This window comes from Paramormyrops kingsleyae, chromosome 8 (genome assembly GCF_048594095.1).
Source record: "Paramormyrops kingsleyae isolate MSU_618 chromosome 8, PKINGS_0.4, whole genome shotgun sequence".
NCBI lineage: Eukaryota > Metazoa > Chordata > Actinopteri > Osteoglossiformes > Mormyridae > Paramormyrops > Paramormyrops kingsleyae.
Genome location: NC_132804.1, coordinates 31,768,144 through 31,790,924, shown reverse-complemented (window position 1 = coordinate 31,790,924; position 22,781 = coordinate 31,768,144). Strand labels below are relative to the sequence as shown.

Sequence of the window (22,781 nt, the reverse complement as noted above, 5' to 3'; positions counted from 1 at the left end):
ATAGTTTCCCTCCTTCCCTGGGCTGCTGCATGGCTAAATGGGCTGAACATGTGGCTGTAAACCATTCATCCTCATGTGACGTGAGTTTGACGCTGGCCTCTTTGAATGTTTTTGACTTCTGAGCCCTGGAGTTCTGTTTTCTTAAATTCCACGTTACACAAGTTCTGTGTGTTTTGTACACCAGTTGGATCCGTGCCTTTAGTGTCACTGCTTTCCCTAATGATTTAAAATTTATGTCGGCTCACTCTTTGCTAATAAACTAATAAAGTGCAAGTTAAGTATGAATTAGTCTTATGAAGATCTTGCGTCCGAGTGGTGAGCCAGAGGAACTAAAATAGACAGCATCATCACTGGTAATTACACAACCGCTGGGAGGTATGTGCCCGATAACAGGAATCACCAGGGATCCTGAGACATGGGCTGAGGGGGTTTGCCTGATTTGATGGAGTCCTGGCACAGGGGGTTCCCTGGGGGGTTTGGGTGGAATTTGAACCCCCAACCCCACTAGTCATGAGGCAAAAGTCCTACCCATCAAGCAACCATGCATTTAAGAAGACTATGTCAGTAAAATAAACACATTTAGTCCCACCCCAATAAAGGCAGCAAAAACATTCAGAAATTGAATAGGTTTATTTAACTCATTAAACAGGTTCCATGTTTGTGACCAAAAGCAAGGATTATACAGCAGGTAGAAGCAATCCTACAAAGTGCAAGCCTCTGTGACGGTTCTTGTATTTGGTCACAGCGCAGAAATATGCAAGAGAAACAGGAGTAATACTTCAGTAGAGAGCAGAATCTGCGCAATATTTTTATAAAAGTTTAATTCTACTCAAAGGCATGACATAGACATTTGGTGAATGAATAATAAAAAAAAACATTTATCGATGACACTGCTATGTTTATAGAGGTTCTGAAAAAAACAGACTTAGTTGAGTAGGGTTCCTAAAATATGTGCAAATTATATCCATAACAAAGTAAAATAAGTTATTTTCAAATGTTTTTCGTATTGTACAATTTTGCCTTAACTTGCAAAAAAATAAAATTATTATTAAAAAAAAGTAGTAATATATAAATTTAGTGCAGAGTTTTCCATGGGTTTTTTTGTTCTTTTTTCCGTTTATTCATGTAGAAGAAACTAGAAGAAAACATGCTGGGTTCTCCACTGTATCAAGATTTTTTTTCTGAAATTTGCCAAAATCAAGGTACAAAAACTCGGTAAATAAACTGTGCAGTTAGGAGGATAAAGTGATCATATATCCTGTCACAGAGTGAATAGGGGATACTATAATAGCTCAAGACTGATATGGCAGACACCATACCTGCTCTAACCCTAAAGTATGCTACACACACACTACACATGCTTTACGCCTATAATATTCATACATTACACTTGCCTTAAATCTACAATGCTTCATTGTATGAGCGGTTCTTCCATTACAGCACTGTACTTGTGTATATCTATTTTGTTGTGGCAATTGGGTTACTCTCGTCCACAACCTTTGGCTATATTGCAAGATCAGCAGCTGTGAGTGATACCTACTCTCTCATACAGTCCACATAAATACCTAAAATATGCCTGAGCCATCACATAAATGACAGTGGCACTCGGTTACTTGACATTTTACATATCCTTCTCAACAGCTGCTTATCCAAACAGGGTCTCATGAAGCACATTAAATTCAGCACCAATCCACTGCAGGGCAATTGCACAACAAGGAATTCTTTAGACACCAGCTCAGCTGAACGGCAGGTCATTGCACAGTAGATAAAAACCATAGTATCTGGAAGAAACCGGCATATGCACCATGCAATCCCCACACACCAAGAGACGAGTGGAGAATCAAATCTACAATTCTGGGACTATCACAATGCTACCTGCTGAACCCTCATGCTCTCCCCAAAAAATTACAGTAATTATTATATATCACTCATAAAATTATTGCATAACTTATTACAATATGACTTACTGGACAAAACAGAGTGGTCTGGTAAATGCACGTATGATAGAATTTACAGAATGGGGCCCATTCTAGAAACTGCCACTGAGTGTAATCTGCGTCAATGTCATCCCAAGAGACGGTGTCTTCAAATAGTTATTAAACAGCATGTGTGTCACTAGAAATAAGCCAAAAATCCTCCACAGGTAGCTTCTCTTTATATTGTTCCAATTTGGTTGTGTTGTGACACAAAGCAGATTTATACTGATGAGAAGTATACGTACACAGGAAGAGTTAAACCTTACAAACAACATGCTCCTTTGCTGAATTATTTGAAAAGCATCGTTGAAGGCACTTATACTCTTTGTCACCTCAAGTACAAGTTTAAGTTTTTTTGATGAATACTACTTCTGTAAGAGCTATCAATAGCTCACAGTCTCCTAAATGAATGATAATAGTAAATATCTATGAAAAAAGAAAAAATCACAGTGACTGTTTGAAGTTTACATTGAGTAAAGGGACCAGCAGCTTAATGGCCATGTGGAAAAACCTCATCTAATGCAAACCTTCTGCTTTAACTACTGGCTGCCTCCTACCACACTCAGACAGAGGATGCGAAAATTCACTTTCCATCTCCGATTATATTTATTTGAAGCAATTTTTCTGATGCAGTGCCACTTCATACCTTCTATAACTGACTCAATAAAGGAAAATATACTTAAAACCTTTGGCCATTGACAACATGGACTATTCATCCCCAACTCTAAACACACACAAGCCATCTTTCCCCAGCACTTTCAAGGAAATATGTGAATGAGGTAGTCCTATGGTCAAACGATCAGCCGCAATGGACAAGACAAAAGTGAGGACAGGTAGTCCTAGCATTTGCTGCACTCCAACACCACAAATAATGAAAAGATGAACCTAGAATACAACATACAGGACTTGGGAAACCAGCTGGTCCTTGCATTAGCCATGAGAGAAGGTGAAAAAAGATGATAGCTATCGCTAGTAACAGAGTGAACCAGGGCTAAGAAAAGATAGTATTGTCTCTCAGCCATACTGGAACAGAGAAAAGTGCATACACCTATGACTAGTGTTGTGAAAACTTGGCCAAAGAGGAATTGAATCAGCTGACATAAGCATTAGCTACATTTGGCGAAGGAAGAGTGTAACTAACAAGTCTTAGCATTAGCCACACTTGGCGATAGAGGAGAAATAGCAGACTCAATAATAATTATATATAATATAATTTAATGTATAATTATAATAATAATAATTAGCTATCACTTATAAAACAAGATGGATAGTGCAGTGGCTCAGAATAGTAGGGCTAGTTAATTATAGCAACACTTTAAAGAAAGAGTAGGACTAGCTGGTGTTTGCACTGGTGCTGAATGTCTCTACTCGGTTGTGCAAAGGCAGCGGAAAGGCCTGGGACTTGGAACTCGTCATGGAAGGAAAGGCCAGGGCACTAGTAGCTCCTGGCATTTTAACCGGAACTATCCCAGGCCATGCTGTTTCTTCTCCGAATGGACCGGTTGGACGTATGGCATAACCGGACCCCATGGATGCCAGTGTAGGGGGCACAGTGTGGGAGAAGAGTGGCTGAACATTCCCTACACCGGGAACACTGCCAAAGTCCTCCTAGAGAGTGAACAAAAAGTAAGAATTAAACTGCTTTATTCTCATTTGCACACTCTACTTGTGGTCACAGTATCGCAAACAAGAAAGTTTTGAAGATAATACAATTTCCAGTGTTTGGTTGTACTCCAATTATGTTCCCCTGTGTGCCTTATCCCCAGTTTCCCCTTCTGCTGGAGCTTCTTTCTCATTTCCTTCTCATTGACCAAACAGCCAGCTGTTACCCTCCCGAGCGTCACCCATTCACTGACGCACGCTGCCGTGTCGTATTGCATTGCGTCCCCCTGAGCGGTCTGCTCATTGTCCTTAAAAACTATGGCGCCTACAATGACCAACTTATCATGCTTATAAATAACTCAAAAATACTAAAAGTGATTTCATTAGAAAGGCCGCATTTTTAAAGGAATCTCTTTAAAAAAGCCGAATGATTTCTAATAGCAGAAGTCAAAAGGATGGTAAGTGTAAGCACTCATATTGCCGTTGTCTCTACACTCGACTGGGTAACGTGTTTGTGAGCCCACTCAAACTACCATTCATTCAGATCTTCATTTTAGCCCCCAGCCAGAAGCTCACCTCACTGGTGTCAGAGGGTGGTGCTCTGCTCTCCCCCTTGTGCCTCTGGCTCTGCGGACTAGTTAGACCAAGAAGGGGTTTGGCCTCCTTCGCTGCCAGAGTCTCCCGCACCCAATCATCCACCAGCCTGTGCAGCTCCTCTGTAAAGGTGCCTTTCTTGTTGTTGCTGTTGTTAGCTTGGGCCAGAGGCAGCCCTGGCTGGCATGGAGGGGGGGTTGAATCTGGGGGTTGCTTTACCATCGCTGGGGCCACCCCGCCACTCTGTGATGACTCTGGCAAACAGAAGGTCCTGAGGTCACTCCCCTTTCCGGAAATTGCACTGCATTACTTTTTTTTTTTTTTTCCTTTATTACTACACTGCATTACTACACTGCATTACTACACTGCTCCCGAGGGATCAAAAGAGATGTAATCATAGCACAAATTCTGACGGAAGCTACCTCAACAGTGAACATTTTTTTTCCTATAAACAACTTCATTCTGTGATTAATTACCTAACAACATCATTTACATACTTATTGAAAAATCTAACTGGAAAACAGCCAAATTGTGTCAATAACATGTCATGCCTATTATTAGGAAAAATGAAGATTTCCTACCAAAATCTGAAGCAAATCAACTCAGGAAACAAGAACAGTCAGTTCATGAGAACAAAGCACAGACTAGTAACAGTTAAAAGAGATAGTTACTATTACTGCGGTCTTTGCCTACACACAGTCTTTTCAAGGTGGACCCTAGAAGACAAACAAGGTTAAGTCAGGTCACCAGTGGCTGCTGGAACAATGCTTTTAAAAAAATACCAACAGAGATTAAAAGATGCTCTCAACACTACACTGTACTCGGGGAACCATGCACAGCAGGCAGGTGATCTACAAAAAACAAAAGCTTAATTATGCCTTTTTAAATGACACATGTTGGTAACCAACACTGACGTGGTAAGCAGAGCAGGCATCTTAGAGCTAGGGGTACAGGTGTAAATTTGAGGCTTTGATTAGTAGGTGCAGCAGTTAAATATTTACAGGTAGGCTGTTCAGAAGCTGACAGGATAACATGATTATAGGCATGAAACAGAAACCACACTGACCAAGATGGTACATGCAAGGGCGTAAGAGCACATCCAACTATGTGTGCATGTACAACTGACCCTGCAGCTGCAATGAGGCTTGCAGCTAAAATGGCACCATTACTTACTATGGCTTTATGGCACCGTGGGTCCCGGACACTATCTGCTACTGTGCCCACAACTAAACCTATTGCTATGACTAGGTGTGAGACCCCACCCATTCATTTATGTCCATTGTAGTGGACATTTTGTTTTTGCATCTTTTCACTCATGTAAGGAAACATACAGTATTTATTCCTGTTGTACACTAAATAGGACATGCTGTGAAATTAAAAATAAATTTGAAAAAATCTAAATTGTAAGATGTCTTATTTCCTCCAAAGACAAATAACCTAAAACTGAAGGACACTTTTTTCCTCGGGTCTCAGGAGGCTATAGGATTTGTGACTCCACTGTCATCTGCTTCAGTGTCTCTGGTTGCATCTACAGTTATGTTTGAGACTGCTGCTACCACAGGGTGCCAAGAAGGTAAATTAAGTAGACCGCCACACCACGCCACCTAGCTCTATGATGGAACATACGTGTCGCACACGGGAAGACGTGTACAAGGCACCGCTCGTTAGGGAAAAGTCTGACTTCCCGACCACTCTCCGTTTTTTAGCGTGTGGAGAACCAGGAGATCTGGGCTTCCTTGCACATGCCTCATTTGAGCCCGTGGCAGCTAGAGCGCATCTCAAGATCCACCAAGGCCGCCGCAGCACCGGAGGGAAGCCCTACAGAGCTGCTCGGGGTGGTCGGTCGGCCAAAGGGAGGGTGAGAGGCAGAGGACGTGCTGATGTGGAGGAACATGCAGAGGGATACAAACAGATGGACAAGGACACGGGCCCACTGAGGAATCGAGCTCGCGGTTTGCTGCCGGACTTGGAGCTGGATCTCTCTGGTGTGTGAGGCTGCGTGGTCCAGCCTGTGGAGGAAGACAAAGAAGCAGTTAAAGGAGTCCCCAAATGTCTTCATATAGATGTGACTTTCACCTTATATCTCATGTGGTCCCTGGGATAAGGTGTAGGGTCATAGCAATCATCAACTACAGAAACCTTTTATTACATTAGGAGTTTCTGGCCATTCCTAAAGCAGGGACCCCAAATGAGAACAGACCAGAACTAGGGGTACCCTAATGTGTGATCAACTTGATAGCATTTTATGAAACACTGGCATGTTGGAAGATGGATGGATGCAAGCAAACTAATAAAAGGGGAAAATCATATACTGTAGCATATATATATATATATGCTACAGTACCAATAAGCATTTGTGTGCTGTTGCATGTGTCGGAGAGCTGGTTACCATGGGCTGCCTGACCGTGTGCCATCCTCCCTGCTTTCTGCAAGCCTGAACAGTAGATGTTATCTGTGGAGAGCGAGGCCCTGAGAGAGCAGGGCTGCTGAGTCTGGACTGGCACTGAGGTTGAGGTGGGCAGCAGGCCAGCATTGGATCGGAACGCGCCATCGGCGGATCCAGAAGCCGTCAGCGAGGTCGTGGCGGGCTCACCTTTCAGGTACAGGGGACATTGGAGTAGCCATGACTGTGATGATCAGAGCTTTTAAAAAGTATAAACAGCAACAGAAGGAAGCCTAAAAATTGAAGTGTTTCAGTTACAAGGAAAAGTAACTTTAGTTATTTTTAAATCCTACATGGCAAAAAGAAATGAAAAATTTTAAATATGGGAAAATGAAATGGACTTTCAAGATAGGTATAAGACGTAGAACAATTCCAGCTCCCTAAATCCTCTGGAAGACAAAAAAATAAATCCAGCAACTTCGGTTTTAGTTCTTGCTGCATGGGGCACACTTGGTAAAATATGTCAGCTAACGTTCACTGAGTCTGCTTCAGACAACTCTCAATAAATGAAAGCTGTTAAGGGAGATGTTTATGGTGGGACACTACTCGATAGCACATAAGTCAATGACTGTATAAGGATCATTGTTTTTTTTCATCTACTAGTTATTTGACAGATTGTGTTTTTTTGTCTACAATCAGCAACACGCTGTGCTGTCCCCTCCTGGTAATATGCTCTGACTCACTGGTTTTACTGGTCACGCCTTTCAGCTGCTGAACCAGTGGATTGAGGAGTTTCCCAGCTCTGAGCCTGTGTTTGCTGGCTCGCCGCCTGCGGCCAGCAGGTGGTGCTGTTGGTAAGAATCCCAAGCTGGGAGGCACGGATTTACCCAGCTTCTTGTACAACGTCTCAATTTCCTGTCTCTGATGGGCCTGGAGCTCTGTAATTTCTTTCATGTGTCTGAAAAAGAGGAACAATGTAATAATAATTTCATCAGAAAAGACAAGTAAACAGCTCTGTCTTTCGACAATGTGTGACAATGATACTTCCTGTCACAAACACATCTTTCGACATAAATCAGGTCAGGTCAGGTTGAAGAGCATGCGCTGATGCAGCGCATTGCCGCACCCACTAATAGCGAAACTCCTCAGGATCCTGGATGGCGACCCACCAGGCAGACACACGGTCCAGTCCCACCCTCTGGAAATGACCATCCATCTGCCGCAGGCAGGTGTTACATGGTCGTCCCCTCGGCTTGGTCCAGCACCTCGGGTCCTCAGCAATGAGGAAACTGTGAGCCGGGTCGCCCTCAAGGAAACGTGCCACATGGTTGTAGGGTTGTAGTGCCGTAACTGACACTCCCTCACAATGAAGGTAATGTGGCTCATTCGGGACCTCTGTAGCAGCTGCTCATTCGACACAAAGTCAAACCCGCGGTACCCAAGGATTCTCCAAAGAGACACAGTACCGAAGGAGTCCAGTCTTCGTCTCAGCTCAGTGAATAGCGTCTATGTCTCACAGCCATACAGCAAGACAGGGAGCACCAGGACTCAAGACTTGGACCTTCATCTTCTTGCAAAGATATCGGGATTGCCACACATCCCTTTCTAGTGAACTCATGACCCCCCATTCTCCCCCAATCCGTCTGTTGACTTCATAAGAAGAGTCACAAGAGACATGAATGCTGCTGCCAAGATAAGTGAATCTCTCAATGAGTTCGACACCTTCCCCACAGACAGACACACTACTGATGGCTGTGGCTAAGAAGTCATTAACCTGGATCTTGGTTTTTATCCAAGACACTCGCAATCCCAGACACTCAGACTCCTCGCTCAATCCCTCAAGAGCCCCGATCAGAGCCTCCATTGACTCCACGACGATCACAGTATGGTCGGCAAAGTCAAGATCAGTAAAACTTTCCTCACCAAAAAATGCCCCATAACCGCTGGACCCCACAACCCTGCCCAACACTCAGTCCATGCAAGCATTGAACAGAGTAGGAGTAAGAACACACCCCTGGCAAATCCCGGAATCAGAACTGGGAAGAACACGGAGGTTCTCCTTCCATTTTGCACAGCAGGGTTGGGGCCATTCCAGAATGCATTCATCAATTCCAGTCCAAATCAGGAAATGGAACTGGAGTTGGGATTGGAAAAAAAAACTATTTAGAACAGAATTGGAATTGAATTCGAATTTCAGGGAGATTTAAATTCCAACTCCAGTTCCATTTTCTGATTTGGATTGGAATTGACGAATGCATTCCAGAATGGCCCCAACCCTGTTGCAAAGCACTCACTGTACCAGTATACAGGCTGCCCATGATGTCCAGAACCTTCGGGGAGATCCCGCAAAGTCTCAGGATGTCCCACAGGGCAACTCGATCAACTGAGTCAAACGCTTTACGAATATCAACAAAGGCTGCAAAGAACCTCTGTCAATATTCCCACTTGCGTTCAATGAGAACCCTCAGTGCAAGGATGCGGTCAGTGGTAGACTTCTTAGGTGTAAAACCAGACTGCTCTAGCCACTGATAGGTGAGCAAGTCATCACGGATCCTGTTAAGGATGACCCTAGCAAGGACGTTATCTGGCACTGAGAGCAGTGTTATCCCCCTCTAGTTGCCACAATCCAGGCGATAACCCTTCCCTTTCCAGATAGGTACTACATGTCCCGTCTTCCAGTCAACTGGGATGACGCCTGACTCCCAAATGGAAGCAAAGATTGTCTGTGATGCCAGGAGGACAGCCTTACCACCAACCTGGAGAAGTTCACCCCGGATACCACAGATCCCTGTGGCCTTCCCCACCCCCAGCTGATTCACCACCCTTGCAATCTCAGTGAGATTGAGTGGTTCACAGCTGACTGGAGGATAAGCCTTGAGAACCATGGACCCAGAGATGTCCAAAGTCCTAGACGGAGGATCAGCTTTAAACAACTGCTCAAAGAAGCTGGCCCAGCGGGTCACAACTGCAGCGTCAACCGTAAGGACCGTTTCATCATCAGCCCTGATTGCAAATCTCTGAGGAACAGATTCAGATGTACATAATGCTTCAATTCCTCTGTAAGCAGGACATGGGTCACTAGACCACAGATGATTTGTCACCTGCTCACAGATTCATCTAACAAACACCTCCCTACCTGCCCTCAGAGCCCTCTCAGCTGTCCTCCTCAATTTCCGGGAAAGATTGGAGTTGCCACCAAGTCATGCATTGCAACTCCTCTTGATAATATCCAGAGTGCCCTGTGAGATGAAACACCTCCTTCTAGAAACACCAGCAACACTAACACAACCCTTGGCAACCTTCAGGGTCTTATCACGGAAGGACTCCCACATCACATTAGAGTCGGCAGTCGCACCTAAGTCTGCAAGTTCCTCACACAAACTGCATGCAAACTCATCAGAAACAGCTTGATCTTGGATTCTGGCCAAGTCCAGCCTCATTCTCCTAGACTCCTACTGGATCTAAGCTGAATCTTCAGAGTAGCAACAACAAGTCTGTGGTCAGAATTCAGAAACCGGGCACTTCTGTAGACCCTGCAGTTCTGCAGGAGCCTCCAGCATCTGGCTACAAGGATCTGATCGATCTCCTTCGCCACACTACCAGTATTAGAGTATCAAGTCCAACAATGCGGATCAGGGCATCAGAGCCAGGATCCAGCAACCCGCAGCCCCTGACCTTTTGCAAAGTCGAGGAACATGGAGCCACTCTCACCCCGTTCTTCAGACTCATGGGGACCGACACAATCCTCATAGCCATAGTCAGTGCCTGTGGTCACATTGAAGTCACTCATGACCAGAGGAGTGTCACCTTGTGGGCACTCATCAACCACCAAGTGAAGCTGCAAGTAAAGTATCTCGCTCAACAAGACATCACTCATCGCGGTCGGAGCATACACTGATACAACAGACAAGACATCCAAGGAGTGCCTTAGCCTGAGTCTCATAATATGCTCGTTGAAAGGAGTGACATCAGACACCATTGGGAGGAGCTGCAACAGCTACTCCCTGAGTATGGCGTTCATCAGAGCGACCTCAAAGAGTGACGCCACCGGAATGTGGAGTTTACGAAGCTCCCCTGACAGCAGAGGAAGATGGTCATCTTGCCGGAGAGACAAGCTGTTCTATGTGCCTACCCCGGATGGGTCGCCTCAGATTGGGACCCAAGTGCCGCCATGCAGCAGGCGACACCTTAAATCTGGAATTATTTTGGGAAATGTTGGTAAATGGTGCCAAGAAACCACTAAGTAGGTTCATAACAGCTGACAAAAACCATTTCTGGTATTTTATGATCAAATAAGCTTATGAATAAAAATGCCTTAAAAATTGCCCATTGAATTTCATTAAACAATATTTGCCATTCATATTTAAAGGCTAAGAAAAAAGCTGGATCTTATTAGAATTATGAAATCTGAACTCATTATTCCATAACCTTAACTGAATAACCTTTTTCTTATGATATAAATCTCTTATGTCACAATAAAAGTATGATTCTACTATTATTTAGCAATAAATTTAACAGTACTTTACAGTGAGTGATGAGACAGTCTCACACACACACAATTATCTTACTTCTCCCTAAGTCTCTGTAGCTCTTTCCTGATGTCAAGGTCTTCAAACTCCGAGTCATTGTCACTGCTGACATAGGAGCAGGAATGGAAAGTAGCAGCGTGGACGATGTGGGCGTGGCCAGTGCTGCCGTGGGCAGGTGAATCGGAGCTGTGGACACTGCTGCTACGCCCTGACCTCTTCAGAAACGCCACAGCTTTCTTCACCAGGTCACTGCCCCTGCGCTCACTGGGGGGACGCTGGAACTGCGGGGCGGGCAGATGTTTGATGGGGCTGCTGTCTTCCCCAGAATCAGAAGAACGTTGGTGAGAATTTGGTCTCACTGCGGCCACAGGGGAGGGGCTCCGTCTTGGAGGTGGGGGCGGGTCCAGGTAGAAGTCTGGTGGGGCAGAATACCTGTTGCAGCGTACCCTCAGGGTGACCTCATCTTGAGTGCTGACCACGGAGAATCTGCCGATGCTCGTGACAGGCACTACCCCCTTTTCTGGATTCGCTTCAGAGCTCTCTTCCCTGCCCTGAACAACAGGAGGTGCTGTGGCAGAATAGGGGCTCCAACTCCTGGGATTCTGCTCCAGATGCTGTCTGATTTCTGGCGTAGCAGGAAACAGCTTTGGGGGAAACACAGGCAGAGTATTATTTCGCTAATCTTTATGCCCTTTAGTAACACTCTCCTAAGTGGTGAACAGAAAAATCAAAAGTTTACAAACAGTTCCCAATCCCAATGTCGTAGAGAAACTTTAATCCCATAGTTAACAGTGAGGGCGGTGGCTACCTCCAGGCACAAGGCCAGCATTTTTCCTGAAAAAGAGACTCCCACCCTGAGTATGTGAGAGTGTTGATAAGCATGCGTGACAGCAGGAGGAGGTAAGTAGTTTACTGCAATTGTCCTTGTATTGTGGCAAGCTTCCCTGTTTTCGAAGAGCATACCTTGAAGCGACTTTTTGACCCTGAACAGGATGCAGAGTGCGGGACTATGTAACGCTTTGCCTGGCCCCACTCAGGAGCTGAAAACAGAACACTTCCCGTCAGTTCCAGAGTATCATTGGTGCCAATCACAACAAAATGGCCAGCTGAGAGTAGTAATAATAACTAGATTCTGTCAGAACCACAACAATGTATTCCCCAGATGGCCCCATAGCCCCCCTCCCCATCTATTCTGTACTCACCCCACACCACCCCCAACCTCTATCTCTAGCTCCATACACTAGGCTTGGGTGGTATCTAATTTTTCATATCGTCATATGGTCCATACGTTATACTGTGGTGTACAGTATTTTCAAACGCAGCAGTATTCCAGTATTTTGAAATCTTGGCATGGAGCGTCCCAACAATAAAATTACTAAACAAAAATACTGCAGTATTTATCTAAAATATTACGACAATAACTCCCAAGCCTACCCTACACCCTGGTTAGCCTAAATTTACACCATAAATTTTGCCGACTATTACTGATAAGACGTTCCGAGTTAGGGGGGCAGATAAACTTTGCCAACTGACTAACAGACTACTACTGACAAGGTCTGGCAAGCAGGGGGGAGTGATAAATTTCACCCATAGGCTAATGGACTGATACCAATAAATTTTGATGGACTGGAGGAAAAAAAAGATCAACTCCATCCATCCATCCATCCATCTTCTGAAACCGCTTGTCCTATTCAGGAATGTGGGGGGGGTCTGAAAAATTATCAACTCTTTAAAGCATATTCAGAAAATCTTCTTGCGACTCCCAATTATTTGGCTGGACTGTCACAATCATGACATTTTAGTTAATTATCAGACAAATAATTACGATTAACGATTTCATTATTTTTTTTCTTTTCATTTTATAACACTACCAGCCTATAGAGTTAGCCTAATCATAGTTGAATATGACATTTACACCTTATAAAGAACTAAATATTGAATATTTGGAACATATAAATAAAAAATGCATTTGCCTTTTAAGCTTTGTAAACAAAAATTGTAGAGGCCTGATATGACATTAACAAATAAGTTGAATGCCTCAAGATTAACAATTAATGTTGTCTCTCCCTGATCCATACCACCTGCCAGATTTTACTTCACACATCTGCACTGCCCTATCTGCTCATCCTGCCATTTTACGGGTAATCATATTGTCTATATTTACAGCAAACTAAGCCAAATAATTTATTGGAATTAAGGTAGTCTTGCATAAATATAAGTGAACGAAGATAAAATTCATTTAAACTATAGGGTACCTTACATCTGACAAGTTATCCAGCTAAGCAAGAAATCCAGCTTTGTGAAGCATGATCAGACCCCTGCCAGACTTATTTGACAGATCGGGTATCGGCCATGCGTGACCAATCCATGTCCTATACTTACTCATTTAGTTTTTGGCAATCTCTAAAAATTTCGTGTTAAATCTGTTTGTACAATCAATCGCACGACAACTCTTTCCCATTTAACATGTGTTTTTTTGCGGCATTCAAATCAATCACTAACGCTGCCCCTCAGTCTTTTTTGCTACTCAGTGGGTTTGAGTACAGTGACTTCCGCCTGCTGTGATGTCACGCGCATACCCTTCGCAGTACGAGGAGCGTAAGATAATACGTTACGATCTGGGAGTATTTTACGCTTTTAACAGAAACCAGTAGCACAGCACTGCAATCTTTGTAAAATAAAGTTTTAAGAGGTGGGAATAGCGTTTAATGGACAATCCCACTTAACAAAGCGCACGCAACTTTGCGAGACAAAAAAAGCAACTTAAAAAAGTAAATTGGACTGTTTCGCGAACTCGCTGCAGCTTGTGATACAAGAGTACGGTGGCCGAGAGAGCTCAACGCGCTGCAACTTCAAGAAAACACATGCAAACATAAAAAAACACAACAAATTAAGAAAACGTCTCCATCAGTTTGACAACACAGGCGCTGCAAATACGGAAACGCGCTGTAAACACACGAACGCGCAGCAAACACAAAAAACGTGCTGTAAACACACGAACGCGCAGCAAACACAAAAAACGTGCTGCAAACACAAAAAACGCGGTGCAAATACAAAAAACGTGCTGCAAGCACAAAAAAGCGCTGCAAATAGCAGGCACCACAACGGAAATGTTTCAGGGGGACCTCAAAAAGTGACGAACCCATCTGGGAGCTGATTATTTGTTCATATTACCACAGCCTGGCATGACACCTGGGGGGTATTCCAGAAAGCTTGGTTAACTTACCATTTGGTAAATCTTAACCTCTGGGTTGATATACCCCAAACCCGCATACCATGAGTATGTCGGTTCCAAAACACCTGAGAAGAGTAAGTTCAATCAACCTCCTATTGCTTACCCAGAGTTAATGCGCGTGCACCGTGCATACATAAAGACGTTTTCAATTGATCGCCGATTTCACGAGTCAGAATGGAAAATCAAAGTGAAAAAAAGAGAGCGGCATACTTCACAGAGGCGGAGTTGGAAGTTTTAATGCACGCATATGAGGAATTCAAGCCAATAATAATGAAAAAAAGCAATACGGCTGCATCGGCTAAAGAAAGAGTTGGCTTGGCAAAAAATAACGGACAGAGTAAATGCGTGTGTATTAAATTGCAAATTTGACATCGCCTCCCCTTTTATTATAATGCAAAATAATTAAACACTTAACAAGGCAAAAAATTAAGGATACAAAATCAAGTTACCTGCACATTGATACTATGAATAGATTTCCTCCGCTATCTCGCTGTACTTGTATAGTGACAATAAAGACATCTATCTATCTATCTATCTATCTATCAACATAGTCTCCCTCATTTATTGAAGGAGCTTTAATAGGAATGTAGGTGCCATCAATGCACCCAATTATGAATGAATGAATGAATGAATATGCCTTTTATTGTCACTATACATGTATTACATGTATTCCAAATTACATTTGGAAACCCTGAAATAGAAAGTCATATATGGAAGTATCAAGTGTGTGTGTGTGCAGGATGAATACATGTAGGCTATAGATATAAATAGTATGACTATATATTAAATATGCATCATAGATTTTACTACAAAGGACAAACCTACCACTCTGTGGAATTCCTCTTTAATAACACGCAGAGCTCTATGGACAGGGAACTGTACAAACGTGTGTAAGAAGCGTTAAGTACCAGACATACTGTGCGAACGGCTCTACGCACAGTTGCCTTTCCTATATGCTCTGCGTCGCCCATATTGTACAAAAAATGCCCTGACGCCAAAAACCGAAGTGCTATGCACAGGATGTTTTCTGTGCTAAGCGCAGACCCGCGGTTTGGGTTTGTGACATTTGCAATATACGGTTTCAAGAGATGTTAAGTAAATGAACGATTCTTTTGAAAACTGATAACGCTTTTTCAAATAATCATTAGGAAATGACAAGACATCAATACGCGGTCTTATAACTGTCTCCCGGCGAAAAAAACCTTGTATAATTTATGCCTCCACGTTCACAGGATCGTCATCAAAAGGGCACGCCATGCTCAGTAACCTTCTGCAACAAACTTACCCTGGAACATAACCTGCTCAGTAGCAGGTTATCTTCAGGGAGTAAGCTGCTATGGTTACGTACATACCCAGAAAGTTAACCTCCGTTTTTGGAACCGAAAGTTGAGGTTATTCACTAACTTACCCTTAAACTTACCCGGGTATGTCACATAACCTGCTTTCTGGAATACCCCCCTGGTCCTCACCTGCAGGTTTAGGGGCATTCTCCACGACAAAACTAACATTTCGCCCACATGAGCTACAAAATTTGTGCAAAGTTGGCCGCTGAAAGCCACAGAACGGACAATACATTTTGATCTGGAAAAAAATAAAACAACAATGTTACCGATTTTAGCATGCTTTATTTGTATTCCGTTGTTCATTATTATTAAGGGGTCTGAATAAATTGTAAAATACATTTTTTTCCATCAATCTATAATGAATTTTGACCTGATTTTAACCATTAATGAAGCACTGCAGAATTTTGTCATTTATTTGCATATATTTATTTAGATATTTATTGGCAATTAAATTAATAACGTTCCACAGTTAAGTGTGTGATTCGTCAGATTAGTCTAATAATATCCAAAAGACCAATGAATCGTATGATCAGGGGGGTATTCCAGAAAGCTTGGTTAACTTACCATTTGGTAAATCTTAACCTCTGGGTTGATATACGCCAAACCCGCATACCATGAGTATGTCGGTTCCAAAACACCTGAGAAGAGTAAGTTCAATCAACCTCCTATTGGTTACCCAAAGTTAAGGCGCGTGCACCGTGCATAAATAAAGACGTTTTCAATTGATCGCCGATTTCACGAGTCAGAATGGAAAATCAAAGTGAAAAAAAGAGAGCGGCATACTTCACAGAGGCGGAGTTGGAAGTTTTAATGCACGCATATGACGAATTTAAGCCAATAATAATGAAAAAAAGCAATACGGCTGCATCGGCTAAAGAAAGAGTTGGCTTGGCAAAAAATAACGGACAGAGTAAATGCGTGTGTATTAAATTGCAAATTTGACATCGCCTCCCCCTTTATTATAATGAAAAATAATTAAACACGTAACCCTTCCGTATCCTTTTGACTGTTAAATCACTATGAAAGCATTTACTTTTCCTGCCATTCATTTCTTTAGGTTAAAATAACAATGTGTATCGACTAGGAATATATGGTTTCTTATTTAATAAGGTGTATTCCTTCTGGAGCCAGAAGAACTTTGAGCCAAGTCAAAATGAAACACAAAAACATTCTGCAAAAAGGTAATTGATTACACGATCACTTAACTATTTATTAAACACGATTTAGTATATTCCTTCTGTCATGTAGCTAATGGAAAAAAGGCTGAAGCCCGTCTAACTGGCGGGGGCCCACCACCACCTCCCCTCACCCCATCTGAGGGCAACCAGTGGTAACCAGCATTGTACTGTCCTGTAATGATTACCTATAGTTAGTGGAAAAAAGTAATGAGTTTGATGATTTTAACAAGGCAAAAAATTAAGGATACAAAATCAAGTTACCTGCACATTGATACTATGAATAGATTTCCTACGCTATCTCGCTGTACTTGTATCGTGACAATAAAGGCATCTATCTATCTATCTATCTATCTATCTATCTATCTATCTATCTATCTATCTATCAACATAGTCTCCCTCATTTATTGAAGGACCTTTAATAGGAATGTAGGTGCCATCAATGCACCCAATTATGAATGAATGAATGAATGAATGCCTTTTATTGTCACTATACATGTATTACAAATTACATTTGGAAACCCTGAAATAGAAAGTCATATATGGAAGTATCAAGTGTGTGTGTGTGCAGGATGAATACATGTAGGCTATAGATATAAATAGTATGACTACATATTAAATATGCATCATAGATTTTACTACAAAGGACAAACCTACCACTCTGTGGAATTCCTCTTTAATAACACGCAGAGCTTTATGGACAGGGAACTGTACAAACGTGTGTAAGAAGCGTTAAGTACCAGACATACTGTGCGAACGGCTCTACACACAGTTGCCTTTCCTACATGCTCTGCGTCGCCCATATTGCACAAAAAATGCCCTGACGCAAAAAACCGAAGCGCTGTGTACAGAATGTTTTCTGTGCTAAGCGCAGACCCGCGGTTTGGGTTTGTGACATTTGCAATGTGCGGTTTCAAGAGATGTTAAGTAAATGAACGATTCTTTTGAAAACTGATAACGCTTTTTCAAATAATCATTAGGAAATGAAAAGATATCAATACGTGGTCTTATAACTCTCTCCCGGCGAAAAAAACCTCGTATAATTTATGCCTCCACGTCCACAGGACCGTCATCAAAAGGGCACGCCATGCTCAGTGACCTTCTGCAACAAACTGACCCTGGAACATAACCTGCTCAGTAGCAGGTTATCTTCAGAGAGTAAGCTGCTATGGTTACGTACATACCCAGAAAGTTAACCTCCGTTTTTGGAACCGAAAGTTGAGGTTATCACTAACTTACCCTTAAACTTACCCGGGTATGTCACATAACCTGCTTTCTGGAATACCCCCCAGGTTGTTAAAAAAAAACACCTTTTAGTTCACGCACAACACCTCTGCTCTGACCAAAAGCCACTGAACAAATAATCAGCTCCCAGATGGGTTCGTCACTTTTTGAGGTCCCCCTGAAACATTTCCGTTGTGGTGCCTGCTATTTGCAGCGCTTTTTTTGTGCTTGCAGCACGTTTTTTTGTGTTTGCACCGCGTTTTTTGTGTTTGCAGCGCGTTTTTTGTGTTTGCTGCGCGTTCGTGTGTTTGCAGCGCGTTTCCGTATTTGCAGCGCCTGTGTTGTCAAACTGATGGAGACGTTTTCTTAATTTGTTGTGTTTTTTTATGTTTGCATGTGTTTTCTTGAAGTTGCAGCGTGTTGAGCTCTCTCGGCCACCGTACAAGAGGGTGTTGGAGTCAGAACTCCGCCGGGTCCGTTGATGAGAAGAGATTCACTGCACAGTCGAGGAGTGGTTGCAAGTCACCAGTTTATTTCTAACAGTTTGCATGCAAGCTGGGAGCAAACATCCGACATACATTCAGCATGTACAAGAAGATGCTCGAACTCTAGGGGTCGGCTCTAGGTCTTTATAGGCCTTTTGGGGTGTGGCCCCCCTCGTCTGTACTTTTCCATCTACGTGACTACATCATACTTTAACTTTGCTCTAGTTAGTATGTGTGCATGTTCCCAAACAAGGGTAAAATATGAGTGTCAGCAATATGATGGGTTCCTGTTCTCTTGCTGTCTAGAACAGGGTCATCTTGACCTGTTCTCTTGCTGTAAGTTCCTGCTTTCTCCCATTTACGGGCAAGATCACCTCATCCCAGTCTCAGTTCCCCTGTCTATTCTCTTCATTGGGTTAGAGGCCATGCAGTTATAAAATTATCAGTTGTATTCTTACATGATTAACCCTTCAAGGGGCTGCCATCGCAACAAAGTGTAACTGAGCTGACACCAATGGGTGAAAAATTGTGTTAAAATTTTAACCATTTGCCACTTGTGTATACTTGCTTTGAAGATATTCATACTGAACTGCAAATGCCTCAAAAACGTTTAAAACAAGAAGTACAAATGACTACTAAATATTTTTTGTCATACATTTTTCCATCTGTATTTACTAGCTTAAAAAAATAATATATAAAGTATAACAAAGTAAAAAATGCACTTGTATTGGAATCTGTATCGGAATCGGCAGTTGTGTATCGGAATCGGATCGGAACTGAAAAAATGTGGATCGGCCCATCCCTAATTTTAAGTGTTCAGTCCAGTTGTCTATTTCCAGTTTTTTGGTCAACACTATCATCAATTACCAGGGTGGAGTGGTGGCTCTGAGGCTAGGGATCTGTGCCAGCAATCGGAAGGTCACTGGATTGAATCCTGTGAATGCCAGGAGTGATCCTACTCCATACTTAACCTGCAATTGCTTCATCCTGGCTATGATGTTAATCTACATCCACTCCTACAAAGAGATCCTCCAATTTACAGGGAAATCATCCCACCATAACGAGACCCATAAACACGCACTAAGACTAAGACACACACGCAGGCGCTATACAGAACTTTTATTAAACAGACAGAGAACACAAACGCCAATGGGATCAGGCTGGGTCATGAAAATGTTTAGAAACTACAGTAAGTGGTACAAATCAGGCACCGGCGTAAAATTTACCTCGAAGTGTAATGCTGTGCATGCACAGACATGCAAGGTACAAATAGGGCAGGTTGTATGAATCGGGTCAGAAACGCAATGAGATGATGTCATTAAACAAGCACCAGCCAAACATTACATGGTAGAAAAAGATTTGGAAATAGTGATAGACATCTGACGGTTCTGTCACATCCAGCTATGTTTACACAGATAAATGGAGACGATTCTAAAGATTATGCAAAATATAATAGGGATCAATTCAAATAATTGCGATCAGACGATTATGTAATAATAGTGACAGGCATATTTGGAAATTTAAAAAAAATCCATGGAATACTTTTAGAGTTACTGTGTTCAATTTGCTGTGCTGTTTCAATTTTGGGGAATCCATCTCAAATTGAAAATAGGTATAGATCTCATCCATATATTTTTTGTGAAGTGGTAATAAAATAAAATTCTAGACCAAAAGAGTTATCACTGTTCAAAAGGTGAAATGTCTTCTGAGGTGTTGTTTAATGTGTCTGCTACATTTGAAAAAGATCAAATACTTTTGAAAGTATCATGCTAATGGGATGTGTCTGAGGCTGCCCTTTTCTTTGTACAATTTCTCTAAAAATTTGATCAGTTCCAGATTTTCAACCAACCTTGTGTTAACCAAAGTTCAACCCTGCAGCATCGAAATTTGATAACTTGCAGATCTTTACCCATATAATGTATCTACAAAATTTGAAAAAGATCCTTCAAATACTGTTTTGAGTTATCTCAGTAAAGAGCAAAACTGCATTTTTCTTTCCAATCACTATGCAGTACTGAGATCTGTCTCAAAAGTTGACTAATTCCAGTTCTTCACCCATACAATGCATGTGCAAGTTTATAAATGATCCATCAAATATTTTTTGAGTTATCATGCTAACAAGATTGTGTCTAGCAGCAGAAGTGGACTGGTGCAAAAACCATATGTATGCTGTGTCTACTGAGATGTACCAGAATAAGAGCCATTTTTCACAGTTTTTCACAGGTGGGTCATGAGAAATTGAAAGGTTCTCCATACCGGTTACAGCTGAGTCACTGAGAGTTGTGAGGCTGTCCATCCGCTCAGGAATCTGAGGCTGAGATGAGAAAAAGCAAAATGAGAGAGCTGTAGAAAAAGCAGAGCACCAAAGCAGCCAGATCACAGGGTATGGAGGCACGTGCCAATGAGACAACGGGACACTGCTATAAAACTCTTCATGGAGAACATGGTACCCACCAGCTGTTCTCCTCTTCGGGGCAGGCCACCTGTCCTCTCGCGGCCGGGCGTCGAGGTGACAGATTCACTGGCGGACTCAGGCGTGTCAGGCAGCAGTGGTGTGTACTCCTGGTACAGCAGGTTGCGCAGCTTCTCATCCAGGGTTTTTATAGTGTTGTCAACAAAGCCCACCCTGGGGGGTCCCTCCCCATCAGATTCACCGAGACAAGCCGCCTGAGACGGGGCAGGGCTCTGGGGCAGGGAGAGCGGCAGAGATGTGGCACTGGGCTGTTGAAGCACCACGGGCTGTTGCACGGAGCCTCCCTGTCCACTAGGCGGAGGCTCCACAGTGGTCACTGCATCCACAGCGGACAGTGCCTGCAGCGGCACCCCCTGAATAGAGTTTGCCTCCAGGGACAGGGATGCAACTAGGGGGCAACAGGGGACCCCGTCTGTAACGGTGGCAGCACGAACGATTTCCACTGCCTGCTGGGCTGTGTGGATGGGAGACATGCTTCTGACGAGGACACCCGAGGGCTCGTCTAGTAACTGGGGACTGAGCAGGCCGCGATGTTCTCCTGTGCCTCCTTGCACTTCCACGGTGACGCTAGGTCCAGCTCGCTCTGCTGGGGTAATCTCCTCAGCCACAAAAGGTGGGGAGGCAGCACTGGCCAGTGGCTCAGATGTGTCTTTGTTTACTGCCTCTGGAGGTAATGGCAAGTACACAGGCAAACAAACAAACTGGACTCTAGACATAACGTGTGGAATCTAGATGTAACAAGTGGAATCTAGACAAACTCCACATGTAACACTAAATATGGTGTGAGTGCATGTGTGAAAATACAAATGTACATAAATTCATCTGAGTGTACCAGTAATGTTCTTTAAAAAGTGCAGGTTAATGTCCATGCACATCAGTTCATAACTGATTATAGAACGGTATTTATAAATTTGTTGAAAAGTAAATCTACCCGTGTGTGTTATATGAAAGAGAGCTTACCCATACCATGCTGGTTACCTTTCATAGCAGCAGGAGGGGGAGTTGAAGCAGCAGGTGAAGCCAACTCTTCCTTGTTGGGTGTAGGGCTTTCATCCACAGGGCAGATGATGAACCACCTCTTACCCGTGTGGAGCACTACAAGGTGTAGATACATTCCCAGTCCGGTGAACTTCTCTTACAACCTGGAGAACCTCTTGTCCCTTTGAAGGCTTTCGCTTAAGCAAGGAGCGAGGCTCACAACTTTACCGTTCTGCTGATAGACGGGCTGCTTGCTGTCAGAGGGGGTCATTATCGCAGTCTGAAACGTAGAATCAGAGATGTAAGTGTCTGAACTACAGGATGAAGATGAAAGCTTTGAAGCAGTTAAATACAGATGGATGTTCTCAGGCAGTGTGGGTTTGTCTTAAGAGCAAATAGTTTGCATCCAAACAGAAAGAACTGCTTGGATGACCTGGGAGAACACATGAGCACATCCTGTGTGAATGGGTGTATCTTCAGGAGAATGAATGCCACATGGTGGCATCTGCTGCAAGCACCTCTTCTCCGGGGAGAACAAGTGTACGGTCTGGTTGGGGGCTGCTGCCTGGTCCTGAGCTTCTCTCTCCCTCAGTGTCCTCACTCAGGAGGTCCTCTGCCTTATCCACAATATCTTTTAGTTGCTCAATGAAAATCTCCTTCTCCAGCTGCAGGATGAAGTCGTGCTCCACCTAGGACAAAAGACCATTTTTAAATATAATATATTAGCTTGTATATGTAATGTATGTGTAATGCTGCCACTGGACTCTAGAGCAGTGGAGATGTG

The 22,781-nt window shown here is 43.1% G+C and overlaps 1 protein-coding gene across 8 annotated transcripts in view; it reads right to left on the bottom strand.

The window, feature by feature from the left end:
• Positions 1–611: 611 nt before the first annotated feature.
• Positions 612–22,781, bottom strand: part of LOC111835930 (serine/threonine-protein kinase WNK2-like) — a 46,829-nt gene continuing 24,659 nt past the window's right edge. For 4 of the 8 annotated variants that reach the window (XM_023796739.2, XM_023796744.2, XM_023796745.2 and 1 more), the window contains 13 exons: positions 22,516–22,686; positions 22,226–22,277; positions 21,980–22,114; positions 21,001–21,683; positions 20,803–20,860; positions 12,048–12,124; positions 11,124–11,728; positions 7,299–7,513; positions 6,562–6,765; positions 6,083–6,181; positions 4,844–4,888; positions 4,155–4,426; positions 612–3,584 (listed from right to left, as the gene is read on the bottom strand). In XM_023796739.2, the coding sequence (XP_023652507.2) occupies positions 3,309–3,584; positions 4,155–4,426; positions 4,844–4,888; positions 6,083–6,181; positions 6,562–6,765; positions 7,299–7,513; positions 11,124–11,728; positions 12,048–12,124; positions 20,803–20,860; positions 21,001–21,683; positions 21,980–22,114; positions 22,226–22,277; positions 22,516–22,686 (2,892 nt within the window). In that variant the 3' untranslated portion in view covers positions 612–3,308. The remainder of the gene's footprint in view (positions 3,585–4,154; positions 4,427–4,843; positions 4,889–6,082; positions 6,182–6,561; positions 6,766–7,298; positions 7,514–11,123; positions 11,729–12,047; positions 12,125–20,802; positions 20,861–21,000; positions 21,684–21,979; positions 22,115–22,225; positions 22,278–22,515; positions 22,687–22,781) is intronic. The other 4 variants (XM_023796743.2, XM_072715681.1, XM_023796741.2 and 1 more) reach the window with 4 other exon arrangements.